The sequence below is a fragment of the Budorcas taxicolor genome, chromosome 10 (genome assembly GCF_023091745.1).
Source record: "Budorcas taxicolor isolate Tak-1 chromosome 10, Takin1.1, whole genome shotgun sequence".
NCBI lineage: Eukaryota > Metazoa > Chordata > Mammalia > Artiodactyla > Bovidae > Budorcas > Budorcas taxicolor.
Genome location: NC_068919.1, coordinates 12607491 through 12622483, shown reverse-complemented (window position 1 = coordinate 12622483; position 14993 = coordinate 12607491). Strand labels below are relative to the sequence as shown.

Below are 14993 nucleotides of genomic sequence, written 5' to 3'. Positions count from 1 at the left end.
TTTTTTTTAAGTGCACCCTTAATTTCTGGCACGGTAAGCTGCTCCAGATTTATCTTGTATATTCCCAGGCCTGCTGTTTTTATTGCAGGGTGATAGTGGAAACCAGAATCCGGGTGATCTGGGTGCTAAGAGTGCTCATTGCTACTGACGTATACTGATATAAATAAACGATAATAAATAAAGGAGAAAAGAAAAATCTCCCATGCAGAATTCCCAAGAAAGTATACAGATACTCCACCCTAAGAATGGGAAGCATAACTCCTGGCTCGTTAAGTGTGGACTGTGCACAGTGACCTCCTTCCAAAGAAAACAGTAAAGAAAGGAGAGGAGTAACATTAGAGTAGAGCTTCCCTGGTGGCTCCGAGGTTAAAGCATCTGCCTCCAATGCAGAAGACCTGGGTTCAATCCCTGGGTCGGGAAGATCCCTGCAGAAGGAAATGGCAACCCACTGCAGGATTCTTGCCTGGAGAATCCCATGGATGGAGGAGCCTGGTGGGCTACAGTCCATGGGGTTGCAAAGAGTCGGACACGACTGAGCAACTTAACTTAACCTAGAGAAACCATACAGTGGAGAAACCTACCAAAAATTAACCACATCTAGGTGAGCAAGATTATCATCAATAGCTGTAGGTCATGTTGAGAGTATACAACCTTGATATGACATAAGAAGGATACTTTACCTCTGCGGCCTTCCTACGCAAAACCCATCACCCTAAGCTAATCATGAGAAAAACATCAAACAGAACCCAATTGAGGAACAGTCTACAAAATACATGACCAATACTTCTATAAAACCACGTCTCCAGGTCAATCAGTGAATTTATATTTTTGTCCTTATTCTATCAGATCCTGATAGATATCTGAGGTGCCCCAAATAACTTGGGTTCCTCATGACTTCTGTCTAGATCCCAGATCCTTACTGACCTTGGCTCTGAGCTCCATTTCAGCATCAGACTCGTCCAGCCAACGATCAAAGTCAGGGGCCAAAAACAGCGGGCGCTTCTCCTGCTTGGTGAGTCTCTCCCACCATTGACTCACCTTCTTCTGTACAGTGATGTTTACCTGCCTCTGGGTCAGTTTGTAAACCGGCTAGGAGAGAAAGCAAGAACGTGAGAATGCCCTTTCCCATCCCCCACTCCTTCCCTTGAAACTGCACAAACCACTGTGGCTGAACAGAGAAGCTGCATGGTACTCACTGCCATTCCTTCTCGGTTCCTAGAAGTCCTGGGGCAAAGAGAACATCTAGACCAAGGGCTGGTACGAGGAAGAACCCCAAGAGCAGCAGTGTCTTGCTCTGGTTCCCTCCCCACCACCCTGCCCCGCTGGGGACACAGGAGGAGAGCCGGACAAGAAAGGCAGACAGTCTTGGTTATCTCGGCAGAAACTAGCATGAACACCCTACTGGACCTACATCATGCCAGGCTCTACATCCAACCACCTTCTCAGGTGCACCACTGCCTTCCAAATCTTCTTCCCATGAAGATGATTCAATTCAAATGGTCAGTGGTTTCCAGCATTTAGAAAGGCCTGCATCAAGGCCAGAACTGTACTGTCTCAGTTACACCTTTTTTTAAAATCAGTCTTTCACTACAGAGCCTTCTCAACTAAACTCAAATTCTTAGGGGCTGCTCCAGCTCATTATTTTCTATACGGCCTCTCTCTTTGCCTCCAAAGCAAGTCCCAGACTGCTGACTAGTAAGAAACCCTGAAACCACCGCTGACTATTAAGAAACCCTTAAACCACCGCTGACTATTAAGAAACTCACAGCTGGAAAGAACCTTAGAGATCCACTTAACCCAATGCTTCATGTAACATATGAGAAAACTGAAATGCGAAGAAGTGAGGAGACGTCTTCACTCCACTAATAACGACAGAGCCCAGATTCAACTCAGGTTCTCCAATTTTCCTCCTACTCTGAGGCTAACACCTGGGCTCTGTTCCAAACAAAAGTATATTCTGCTTAGGTTTATCATCTTCTTCCCCATAAGGCCTGCCCCCCATTTCACAAAACTATAAGTATTTATTTCTTAAAATAGAAAGGGAAGTAAGGAAGGAAAGAACATACCTCTGGCTTCACAAGGTCTAAGAACTCCAGGTGAAATTCATAAACATTGTCTCCTTTGGCACCATGCCCCTGAGCTATAAAGAAATGTGGGTTGCTGTGAACTTGAGCAGAGCAATGCCGTTCAAATGTTAGCTTGGTGCTGTTCTTTCAGAAGTATGCAAATCAAGTGAGTGGGGGCTTGCGAGCAGAGCTACTCAACAGCTAGATGAAAGCTAAATCTTTGACAAAAGTTTATCTCCTTATGACTTTCTGGTGATCAGCTCTAGAATATTTAATATTCTAATGAGGCCTCAATGATGGCCAATATAAATAACAGACAAGCAAAAAGAATACAGAAAGCAAAGCCAAAGGTAACACTCTATATAAATTTAATGCTCACATTTATCTTGGCTCTGAATCCACAGCAGAGAAAAGTCAAGTAGGTGTATTCTCTTGACTGCAGTTAAGGAAAGCTGCAGGGTACACGGACCCTCTAATATACCGTCTCAAAGAAAATTCTAAATTTTAACACCATCCAACCAGAGACAGGAGACTTTGCAGGTGACACCAGTGATAAGAACCTGCCGGCCAGTGCAGGAAACATAAGACATGAGTTCCATCTCTGGGTCAGGAAGATCCCCTGGAGCAGGGCATGGCAACCCACTCCAGTATTCTTGCCTGGGAAATCCCATGGACAGAGGAGCCTGGCAGGCCAAGCCCATGAGGTCACAAAGAGTCGGACACGACTGAGGCAACTTGCACACACAACCAGGGGTAGACAGTGGAGCAGCTGACTGCTCCTTTAGCACACTCCAAATGGAATAAAAAAGAGAGGTACCATTTTCTCAGCTCATTACCGAGAGGACAAGTGGAACTAGGGGGAAAGGCCTCAGGTTGACCATCATGCCCTTCCTGGGCCCTGACACGGCATCTTCCGCCAAAGGCAGCAGGTGCCACGCCTAAAAGCCAGTGACTACGGGATGTCCCTGCCCTCTAACTTTTGGGATTATCTTTCCTCATCTGACTGTGTGTGGAAGGACTTGCCTAGTATGTGCTACAGGTAGCTATTCTCCAAGACCACAAATTCCTTAAGGTAGGACAGTCTAGAAAGCTCCACAGGGCAACATACATGTTTATCATTTTGATTTCCTTTCAAATGCTGAGCTCCCTCCAACATCTGAGCCGTTACCACCAGGGCTCTCACTTGGAAAAGTCGATTCAAAAGCCAGGCTGTGCTTTTACGTAAGTATATTAAGGTAGATGGAGTCTCATATAAAGCAGAAACTTCAATCTCCCATAACCCAGTCACTTACTAATGACATTCCAAGGAACCAGAATAGAAAGACAGCAGGGAGAATCCCACTCCACTGGGTATCAGTGAATCCCGACCTACCCTCTCAGGCTCAGCAGAAAACCTGCTGATGAACTAAGAAGGAGATGGAGGTGAATTCACAGAATTAAAGACTCTTAGAGCTGGAAAGGCTTCAGATATCGTCTAAAGTACAGTGTGTATTAAACTGGTCTGTAAGTATAACATCAGCGAGCCACAAAGTCTTGTTAAGAAAATTTCTATTTTGGGGTTTTGTTCTAATATTTTTAAAAAGAAGCATATTTGGAGTTATCTAGATGGCTACCTTATAATCAAGTAATACTTACTTATATGAGTTCAGCGGCTGTTGGCCACTGCGTTCACGAGTGTAATGGAGTCAAATATCACTTACAGTGACCATATTTAATTCTTAACATGTTTCTCAATCTAGGGTCTATGGCCCTAGAGGATCCTGTAGATACATGCTCAGGTGTCCTTGGATCTTCAAGTTTAAGAAACACAGATTATAACCCAATATCCTAATTTCACAGGCCCACAGAAATCAATAAGTTGTCCAAAGTAGTAGCACAATTTTAAGCTAAAAGATAAATCTCCTGATTTCTAATCTAGGATACCATTTTGCTATATCTGCTGCCTTTCCCAGGGGAAAGTGGGATGTTAAATTTCTGAGCTCTCTGATCATATACCTCAAAACAATATAATTTACCCCAAGAGTATCAGAAAAGTGAACATCAATAGAGAGTGAGTAAAATACACAGATAAAAATAAAAAGCAACCCTCACAATGTCTCTCTAACTGCAGGGGCCTGGGAACCTTTGCCCAGATACTGACCTTTGAAATGTAGCACATTTTCAGTGATGCTGATGGCAGGATTCTGTGGAAAGAGACCAAGAAAGCAAGAAGGACATTTTAATGAAGAGAAAAATCAAATTAAAACCAGTGGCTTACTTCCCTCCCTACATCCTTCCACCTTGGGGACTCAACCTTCCTGCCCTGTGCTTCCTCCAGAGAATATATTCGGTCATTTACTCCCATCTCTGTGGAGGATTTCTCTATCTGTACACATGGGAGACTGCAGGCTCCCCCAAGAAGAACCCTAAACTGCTCTGCTGTGCAGAGCAATCATATACTGAGTCAGTCCATTCTGCTCATGGGCAGCGGTAGATGGTGCCGTGTGAGGTGCCGCGGGGGAATACACACATCTCAGACTCAGTGCCCGAGCTGTGGAGGCAGGGAAGCCAGCAGAACAGATGAGTCACACCCTGTGAGAAGAAACAACATAGTATCAAGTAACATATGCTCAAGACCAAAAGAGCAGTGAAAAACAGTTAAGTGTTAGGGGCGTTTACAACAGTTAAGTGTTAGGGGAGTTTAAGAAGAGAGTGAGTATAACAGGAACAGAACGGCTGGGGACAGCCTTACCAGGAGGGACACCCATACCGCATCATGAAAAACAAATTAATTCCTCTGTTACGTGAAGGGCTGCAGATTCCAGGCAGTTGGATGAAAATGGAAACGTGCAGTCCCTTAGGTTCTACGCTCTCTTAACCTCTATCCAAACCAAGACTAGAAGAGATGGAAATTCTCTAAATTGTTCATTTATTCCCAGAAGTTGCTATGTGCCTTTTAGCAACTTAATTTTCTTTTTTTCCCGGGGGGATGAGAAACAGTTTGCATCCTAATTCCCAGATCAAAATGAACAGGCATGAAGCAGTGTGTTTCCAGTGCCATAACTAGTTCATTTACTCTTCTTCTATAGGCTCTGCCCTCTGTGTTCCATCTTGCATCAAAGAAAAACAAACAAGACAGAGAGAAGGTGAAGGGTATGTTTATTCTAACAGTGGGAGCCTAAACGCTTCACTCATAGCCATGAAGGCTGGGGTGAGGGAGCTTTTAAGCCAAGAACCTCCCCGGTGAGAGTACAGACTTAAGGCTGAGAAGCTCACCCACAGGGGCTAATAAGCCAGATGATCTTCTCTGTGCCAGGGACAGGGAATTAAGGAACTTCACCAAAAAAAGTTATACTTTCAGGGGCATGGTTCCTCTCTAAGGGTGGCAGGGTTTTAGTGTGAGTATTATCATGAAAGCTTGAGTTCTGGGATGTCTTAGTGGTACATTTCCTATTTAGGTCACTTCTTTGCCTACTCTGTGTTCCCCATATCCTAATTCACTTGGAAGGGAAAAAAGGAGTTTGTGGGGAGCTCAGTTTATTCTCCTCGGACGTAAGATGTGAGCAGCCAAGGTTTAAGCTCTAGCTACAGCACAAGGCCTGCAGTTCATTAAGCACTGAGTCAGATTTTAGATGCTAACTCCTTCCCTGGTAGCTCAGTCAGTAAAGAAACTGCCTGCAGAGCAGGAGACCAGGGTTCAATCCTTGGGTCAGGAAGATCCCCTGGAGAAAGAAATGGCAACCTACGCCAGTATTCTTGCTTGGAGAACCCCATCGACAGAGGAACCTGGTGGGCTACAGTCCATGGGGTCGCAAGAGTCAGACATGACTTAGCAACTAAACCACCATCAACTCCTACCCAGCAGTACACGGGCATGTCAGCTTCTCCGAAGATGTTGGTAATTAAGGAAGATATTTCGATTAAAAAATAAAAAATTTGCCAGAAACAAGCTCAAAACTGGGAAGGAAGAGACATGGAAGCGATAAAAAAAAATTAACATCTATGTCTATAAATGAGATTGGCCTATAATTTCCCTTTCTTCTAATTGCATCATCGAATGAACTGGAGAATGTTCTCTCTTTCTCTTTTCTGGAAATGCAAGTATAAGTCTTCTGTGGTTGCCACCTGCAAGATGCCCCCCATGATCTTCTCCCCCTGGTATTTATACTCGTCAGCCTTCCAAATGACATCAGGAATCTGCGTAACCAATAGAACACAGTGGAAATGAACGACGTGACTTCTCATGCTAGGTCGTAAAAGGCACTGCAGCTTCCTTCTGAGCTCGCTCTGGGAAAACTCACGACACCAGGGCGTGAGAACACTCCAGCAGTCCCATGTATCCTCTCTGGAGGATTAACTCATGGATACCCACTTGCCAATAAGGTGAGTGACACATCCTTGAAGAGTCTACTTCAGGTCATCACACGTTGTCAATCACAAATGACATCTGAACAACCACATGAGAGATCCCAAGCCACAACACCCAACTGAGTCTTTTCTGAAGGACTCAGAAACGGAGAGACTGACTTTTGTGTATGGCATAAGACAAGATCTTATTTTATCTTTTTGCCACTTGGATTACCAATTGTCCCAACACCGCCTCCTGAATGGTTCACCCTTTCCTCCATTAATTTGAAAAGCCACCACTGCTGTTCAATAAGTTTTCACACGTGGGTAAGTCTGTTCTGTTCTATTGCTCTCTGTGTTTCTCATCTAAGGTTTAGTATCACAACAATAATGTTTTACACTTGAGTAGCACACTAGAATTCACAAAGCACTTTCAAATCTATTATCCAATTCAAGCCTCAAAACAATCCCGTGAATTAGGTGTTATTATTCACATTTATTTGTATGAAGAGACTGAGGCTCATAAAGGTTAAGTGAATAATCCATGGACACCAGATATTAAGTGGAAGAGTAAGGAACCAACTCTTTCCACCAGACTCTCTATTAGGTAAGGTCAAGAACAGCATCTTTCAAACAGCTTCCAAACAAAGCTAAACACACAGCCCTCATACAACTGAAATGAACAAAAACCTCGAAAAATGAACAAATGCTTTAACAACTATGGTTGTTGGCACAAATCTGTCCTTCATGCTTATCCTGTAAAGCAACTTTATTCTGAAAGTAACCGTGCCTTAGCCCCAGTGGACTCTCACTGGTGTCTTTGCTACTGCTCACCTCAAACACAGAAACAGCTGCTGACGAAGTCTTTTTCTTCTCACCTCAGTGGTGGTTTCTCATCAGACACTAGCTCTACAGCTCCAAAGACAGAGGAGAGATGCGAAAATCTGACAGTTCTCTGTGTCCCGGGAAGGGAGCATGTCTGATGCCTCCAAACTGGAATTCAACAATGAAACTCACTTACACACAAGCTACAGAAAGCAGGGGGCGGTAGAGAACTGTCCGACAACTCAGAACCCAGCTTAATGTGAGACAAAAGCAGGTATTCCACAAATGGTCTTCATTAAGCAAATAAACTAAACGCTTCATCCCAAGCCAGAATCACTGGTTCCACAGGTCATGCATGGAGCAATTAATTGGGAAGTTTTTAAAAAGGAGCAGCCCCTGACATTCAAAAGCTGGCCTGGCATTCACAGCTAGGACATGTTACTCTGCTATTATACACGAACAGAATACCTTGATAAAATGAGATAAAGCCATTTCATAATTCTGAGCAAGCACAGACAAAAACGCGGCCACACTGCCATTCACAAGACATCAGTTACCCTGCCCCTCGGCCAAAATAAGTGACTGCCACTTCTCTACCAATTCGTCTTCCCTATATATGATTTATTCAGATACCCAACCATAGCACTGCTCCTGTTTTCTGACAGCATCTAATCTAAAGTGAATCCTTGCTCCCTTAGTCTATCCCTCAGTCTCCAAAGTCCAAATCCTATGATCAGTTCTAACATTCTAGTGAGCTAGCCCACAGGGTATGCTCTCCCTTGCTGATATGAACAATAAACACAACTTGTTTAACTAGAGGTGTGTTCCTGGCAGTGCCTGGTTATAGGGCATTGACTCCTACAGCAAATCAGATGATCTGAAAGTCTATGCCGTCCTCTTTCCAGAAAGTTCTCCCAGTTTCAGTCTGACAAGAATACTTCACCTTATTTCTGTAAAGTGAAAGTGAAAGTGAAGTCGCTCAGTCAGGTCCCACTCTTTGCAGCCCCATGGACGGCAGCCTACCAGGCTCCTTCGCCCATGGGATTTTCCAGGCAAGAGTACTGGAGTGGGCTGCCATTTCCTTCTCCAGGGGCTCTTCCCAACCCAGGGATCAAACCTGGATTTCCTGCATTGCAGACAGACGCTTACCATCTGAGCCACCAGTGAAGCGATAAAAGAATTAATAAAAGCCACCAGGGAATTAATAAAAGAGAGGTAACAAATTCCTTTAACACCAGGGACCTGGTTTAATACTCAACCCCAAATCTACAAATAAACATACTCATGCACAGAATTTTTTGTTTATATATAATATCCTTCCTCCTAGATAGAATACCCTTGGAAAGCTGAGTCTGTCTGACTCAGCTTTGTAAATCTGTAGTGTTTCACACATGGTAGGGGATTTCTTTTATGAACGATACTGACATGTTACTTTAAAACTAACGGTAGCGCCAATGGATGCCTCAGAATTACAGACGAGCAATCTAAGGGGGGAAAAAAAAACTCAACTGGGGACAAAATATTTATTTCTTTCCCTAAAAATAAAAAAGGATTTCTCTTTCCAAAAAAAATTCCATTTTTTCCCTCCACCTTTACATTTCTTTAACTATAAGATATTCCAAACACATACGTTCATAGTTGAAAATATAACAAATACAATTAACACGTATGTTCATGTTTCTTAACTAAAAGGTTTAGAACTTTCAGGAAAAATTTAAGTGTGATGCTTTCATTTGCCCAACAAATTTACATTTTTTTCCCCCCTCCAACACCACCCCAACTCCCCTAAAACCAGCTTTTCTGTTTGTGTTTCAGAAGTATGCCAGGATATCACATCCTTATTACAACTAGAGAGGGTCTCTGAGTTTAACTGGTCTACAAAATGTTTAACTGAATATCTAAGAGACATGGCCAGGACACAAGGTGCATACTTTTCTTATTGATTACTGTTAGAATTCTCTCTAGAAAGAGACTTTGATCCCCACCTACAAAGACTTTGTTTTTTCTCCTTTTTTATTAAAACACCCTGAAGCAGAGTAGAGGAACACTGCATAGAACATTTATTCATCCTCTGAGGTAAGAGTACAGTTTAGCCTGGTTTAACATGTTAAACAACTCAGCACGCAGTGTCACAGCCGACAGCATTCTGGCCAGTACTATCTTTCAATAGGAAAACAGGTTTATATTCCAGAAGCAAAGACTGAATTCAATAAACTCAAGTCTACAACCAAAGATCACCTATCGCTTGCAAGACAATATGCCAGATGGGCTGACAGAACTGAATATAAACGCCTGACTCAGAGGCAGAGAGAGTTAAGCCAGAGTGGAGGAGGTTATAAAGTGCCATAGATGTCAAGGAGAGTAGGGAGTAAGAACGACTGTAGAAAGAACATTCCAGACTACAAACTTCAGCTCCTCAACGACGGGAATGGAATCCTGGATGGTTTTGACAGAGACAGAGGGGTACACAGGTCCTGAGATGGCCACCATTTAAGAAGCCTCAGCTTGTTCACATGGAAGTCAATGAGATCAGATAATGAGTTAAGATAATTCTGAAGTTCTGTATGCAACTCAGCAAACGTGAGCCCACAGTCTTCAGAAGAGAGGGGGAAATCGCTCCTTCGGGGTCTTCTGGACTTTAAAATGAACAAGAATGATTTCCATCACTGAATGGCTGGGAGGTGGGTGTGCCCCCTTCCCCCCCGCCCGAGGCAGCGGCGGGCCTCTTGAAGGTCCGAGGGGACCGCTGGACCTCTAAGACCAGCGCTGGACGTCCAGCCGCGGCCCGGCAAGCCACTGTCACACGGCATCTCCGACCCAACGAGCTCATCCCACGCCTCGAGGGGCCTCGGCAAACCCGAATCCAGACAGCCAGGCCTCCAAGGGCCAGGCTCGGGCTCCACCAGGCCGCAAACTGCGAACAAAGAGGCTGCCGGGGCAGCCTCTGCTGCGCGGGGCTCACGCAGCACCCAAGGTACCTGAGCCTTCAGGGGGTCGCGCCCGGGGTCTGCCTTGATGAGGGCCAGCCCGTGCTCTGGCCTGGCAGCCCAGAGCGCACCGCGTCCCGGATCCCGCTGACACGCTGCTGGCTCTCGGGACAAAGGGGACGGGGGTCCCAGCGGGTCCCCAGAGCCGAGACCCGGCGCACGTCCCGCCGCCCGGCCTTTACCTGCACATCACTCAGCTCCACGCGCAGATACAGCTCGCGGTGCCGCTGAGCCCAATAGACGTGAGGCGTCAGCACTTGATTCTCCATGACCACACTGCCCAGAGCGGCTCGCTGCCTCGCTGCGCCTCGCTGTCTCAGGTAGTGCGCGGCTGGAACTGGTCAGACGAAGGCCGCAAACCCCTGAGCTCGGAAGTGCCGGCAGCCCGCAGCCTCCAGACAACCCACGCTCGCGGGCCGCGCCTGCGCAGTGGTGAGCCAGGGGGCCGCGGCGCCGGCTCCCGGCCTGGCGGCGAGCCGGGTGGGGCGGGGCGGGGCGGGGGCGGGGCGGGGCGGGGCGGGGCGGGGGCGGGGCGGGGGCGGGGCGGGGGCGGGGCGGGGGCGGCATGGGGCGGGCCGCAGGAGCGTGTGGCGCCGCCGCTCGCTGCGGACGCCTCGGGAGTGGGCTGGTGCGCTGTCGTTCCGTCTTAACTGCTGGAAGACGGTTAAAAAATAAGCGTAAAAACCGAAAAACGCTGGAGACTCATGAAGAACTGATCAGCATAGGGAAAGGACTTGGGATTGGTGTAGCTGGAAGGTTCCTCCCATTTGTCACTCGTTAATTCAGCATTTGTTGAGCGTCTGCTCTGTGCCTGAGCTGCAAAGATAAAACACCGAAGCTTCAGGAGTAAGTCACAGTACCTGACGTCCTGAAACCCTCAGTCTATTAAAAGCCGCAAGGAATTATAGACATAAGTATGATGATGGTTATAAGAGAAGCGGTGGGAAAGCGAGGAAGATGACGGAAGAGTGTTCTAAGAGAGGAGAGTAGGCGTCAAGGCCAGAAATTTCCAACGCTGTCCCATAGAACTTTATACGATTATGGAAATGTTCCATTCTGCGCTGTCCATAACGGTAGCCACTGCCCACATGGGGCTTTTTGACTACTCGAAATGTGGCTAAAGAGACTGATAAACTGAATTTTTTATTTCCTTTACTTATAATTAACTTAAACAGTTGCAAATTAATGGCTACTCTATGGGACAGCGCAGGAGACTTGTATCTCTTTAAATAGGAAACCCAAACTAGAGAGGATACCAATTTATTTCTAATTTAAAATATCACGTCTATATCCACTTTCAGCCCCAAGTCGCCTTGGAGCGAAGAATTTGATAGGAAGCAACATGACAACGAAAACCAGAAATCTAGGACAAAATCGAACTTTATAATTCAATCTGTTAGTACCCATTTATTTAGCAAAGTCCTGAGCACAGGGATCCAGAGATGAAATGATGCCAGTTCTCAGAAAACATTTAGCTCAGGGAGTAGGTCATATAAAATACAGAGGGTTTCAATATGAGAAATACGCTGAGCTCACAAAGAGGCAGGAAGGTAGGAGCTGAGGGTTGTAGAAACCAGTAGCAGACATTTGAGAGCAAATCCTTGAGAGCTGGGCTGTGAAATGTGAGGAGGAATTTCATAGAGGAAGAAGCAGAGGTGGGGCAGTAGACCCACAGGGTAGGAGTCCAAAGTTGAAGAGAGATGGAAGGTTCTGCATATTGGGAGGTGGGGGCTTCCCAGGTGGCTCAGTGGTAAAGAGTTCGCCTGCCAGTGCAGGAGATGCAGGAGACATGGGTTGCATCCCTTGGTGGAAAAGATCCCCTGGAGAGAGAAATGGAAACAGATCCCAGCATTCTTGCCTGGAAAATCCTGTGGACAGAGCCTGGTGGGCTGCAGTCCGTGGGACTGCAGAGTCAAACATGACTGAGGGGCTGAGCACACACACACATACTGGGGGTTAAGGGCATGGAGAAGAGAAGCCGCCCTGTGTCTGGAAAGACCCAGGGATTGGATGAGGGAAGTCTGTCTTAATAGCTGTTTGTACTTTATCCCACAGACACAGAGGAGTCAAGGAAGTTTGTTACAGGAGATTAGCAAAATCACATACGCACTGGGCAAAAAAAAAAAAAAACAAAACAGGAGGAATTAGTAGTAGGCAAACCAGTTGGAGGTGATATAATCTTCCTGTTATGAAATAATGAAAACAGCAACCTTTGATAGCCTTGAATTTTAAAAATAAAATATATTTTTTTAATTATGAAAGTACTTTTATTGCATTGCTTTTACTACAGTGTAGACACAATATAGGGCACATTTTAAAAACTGAGGTATAGGAACCAGGCAAATTTTAAATATTCGACTTCAGCTGAATTTTTGCATGTTTATTATACCTGCATAATTAATTACTATCCAGATCAAGATCTGGAACATTTCTATCATTCTACGTGTTCTTTCATGTCAGTATACATTTGCCTACCCTTCCCTATACCCCAATAATTACTATCATGACTTCGATCACTGTAGAGTAGTTTTTGTCTATTCTTGAATCTCATGTAAATAGGATCGACATATGTACACTTTGTGTCTGGTTTCTTTGATTCAACGTAATGTATTTGAGATTTATCTGTGTTGTATGAATCAACAGTTCATACCTTTTTGGTCTTTGTATAGCGTTTCACTGTATAAAGTTTTCACAAACTGTCCATTCTCCTGATGATGGACATTGCATTGTTTTCCATTTTTAGCCATGAATATTTATGTATTTGCTTTTTGTGGATATACTACTCAATTGTCTTGGGTAAATACCTGGAAATGGAATTGCTAGGTCACAGACTATGGCACCCCACTCCAGCACTCTTGCCTGGAAAATCCCATAGACGGAGGAGCCTGGTGGGCCGCAGTCCATGGGGTTGCTAAGAGTCGAACACAACTGAGCGACTTCACTTTCACTTTTCACTTTCATGCATTGGAGAAGGAAATGGCAACCCATTCCAGTGTCCTTGCCTGGAGAATCCCAGGGACGGGGGAGCCTTGTGGGCTGCCATCTATGGGGTCACACAGAGTCGGACACGACTGAAGCGACTTAGCAGCAGCACCAGCAGCAGACTATGTATGTTGAGCTTGTGTAGATACTATTAGGCAGTTTTACAAAGAGTTTTGATCAATTTACACTCACACAAGCAAAGTTAGTTCTAGTTGCTCTCAGTCATTCAGTCAGTTCATTCGCTCAGTCATGTCCAACTCTTTGTGATACCATGGACCTCATCACACCAGGCTTCCCTGTCCATCACCAACTCCCAGAGCTTGCTCAAACTCATGTCCACTGAGTCGGTGATGCCATCCAACCATCTCATCCTCTGTCGTCCCCTTCTCCTCCTGCCTTCAATCTTTCCCTGCATCAGGGTCTTTTCCAATGAGTTAGTTCTTCACATCAGGTGGCCAAATTATTGGAGTTTCAGCATCAGCATCAGTCCTTCCAATGAATATCAGGACTGATTTCTTTTAGGATTCACTGGTTTGATCTGTTGCAGCCCAAGGGGCTCTCAGAGTCTTCTCCAACTCCACAGTTCAAAAGCATCAATTTTTTGGCACTCAGCTTTCTTTATGGTCCAACTGTCACATCTATACATGACCACTGGAAAACCCATAGCTTTGACTAGATGGGCCTTTGTCAGCAAAGTAATGTCTCTGCTTTTTAATATGCTGTCTATATTGGTCATAGCTTTTCTTCCAAGGAGCAAGTGTCTTTTAATTTCATGGCTGCAGTCACCATCTGCAGTGATTGTGCAGCCCAAGAAAATAAAGTCTCTCACTGTTTCCACTGTTTCCCCATCTATTTCCCATGAAGTGATGGGACTGGATGCCATGATGTTAATTTTTTGAATGTTGAGTTTTAAGCCAGCTTTTTCACTCTCCTCTTTCACTTTCATCAAGAGGCTGTTTAGTTCTTCTTCACTTTCTGCCATAAAGGTGGTGTCATCTGTGTATCTGAGGTTATTGATATTTCTCCCGGCAGTCTTGATTCCAGCTTGTGCTTCCTCCAGCCCAGCGTTTCGCATGATGTACCATGCATATAAGTTAAATAGGCAGGGTGACAATATACAACCTTGACGTACTCCTTTCCCAATTTAGAACCAGTCTTTTGTTCCATGTCCTGTTCTAACTGTTGCTTCCTGACCTGCATACCGATTTCTCAGGAGGCAGATAAGGTGGTCTAGTATTCCCATCTCTTGAAGAATTTTCCACAGTTTGTTGTGATCCACAGAGTCAAAGGCTTTGGCATAGTCAATAAAGCAGAAGTAGATGTTTTTCTGGAACTCTCTTGCTTTTTCTAGTTGCTCTATTTCCTTGGTACTTTCAGTCTTTTAAATTTTAGTCATCTTGATTGTGATAGTGAAAGTCATTCAGTCGTGTCCGACTCTTCAAACCCATAGACTGTACAGTCCATGAAATTCTCCAGGTCAGAATACGGGAGTGAGTAACCATTCCCTTCTTCAGTGGATCTTCCAGGAATTGAACCGAAGTCTCCTGCTTTGCAGGCGGGTTCTTTACCAGCTGTGCTACCAGGAAAGCCCTGGTCATCCTGGAGGCTGTATAATAAAAATAATTTTAGTCCAGCATATCTGAACCCTGAGGTTTATCAACTGACCTCTATCCAAGGTGAATTGAATTCAAGGCTCTTGGTAAGCAAGGAGGCTGAATGTTGACATTTTGCCTCAGATGCTCCATAAGAAAAGTCCAGAGGAAGGGGTCTTATCCAGACTGGTTCCACCACCACTAACCCATTGGAT

The 14993-nt window shown here is 45.1% G+C and overlaps 1 protein-coding gene across 3 annotated transcripts in view; it reads right to left on the bottom strand.

Moving 5' to 3' along the window:
• Positions 1-10590, bottom strand: part of HACD3 (3-hydroxyacyl-CoA dehydratase 3) — a 31133-nt gene extending 20543 nt beyond the window's left edge. For all 3 annotated transcript variants that reach the window (XR_008199983.1, XM_052646627.1, XM_052646628.1), the window contains exons 1-4: positions 10387-10590; positions 4207-4249; positions 2067-2140; positions 925-1089 (exon numbers count right to left, since the gene is read on the bottom strand). Coding sequence is in view for 2 of the 3 variants with exons in the window: in XM_052646627.1 (XP_052502587.1) it covers positions 925-1089; positions 2067-2140; positions 4207-4249; positions 10387-10473 (369 nt within the window). In the remaining variant the exon portion in view is untranslated. The remainder of the gene's footprint in view (positions 1-924; positions 1090-2066; positions 2141-4206; positions 4250-10386) is intronic.
• Between the last annotated feature and the right edge of the window lie 4403 nt (positions 10591-14993).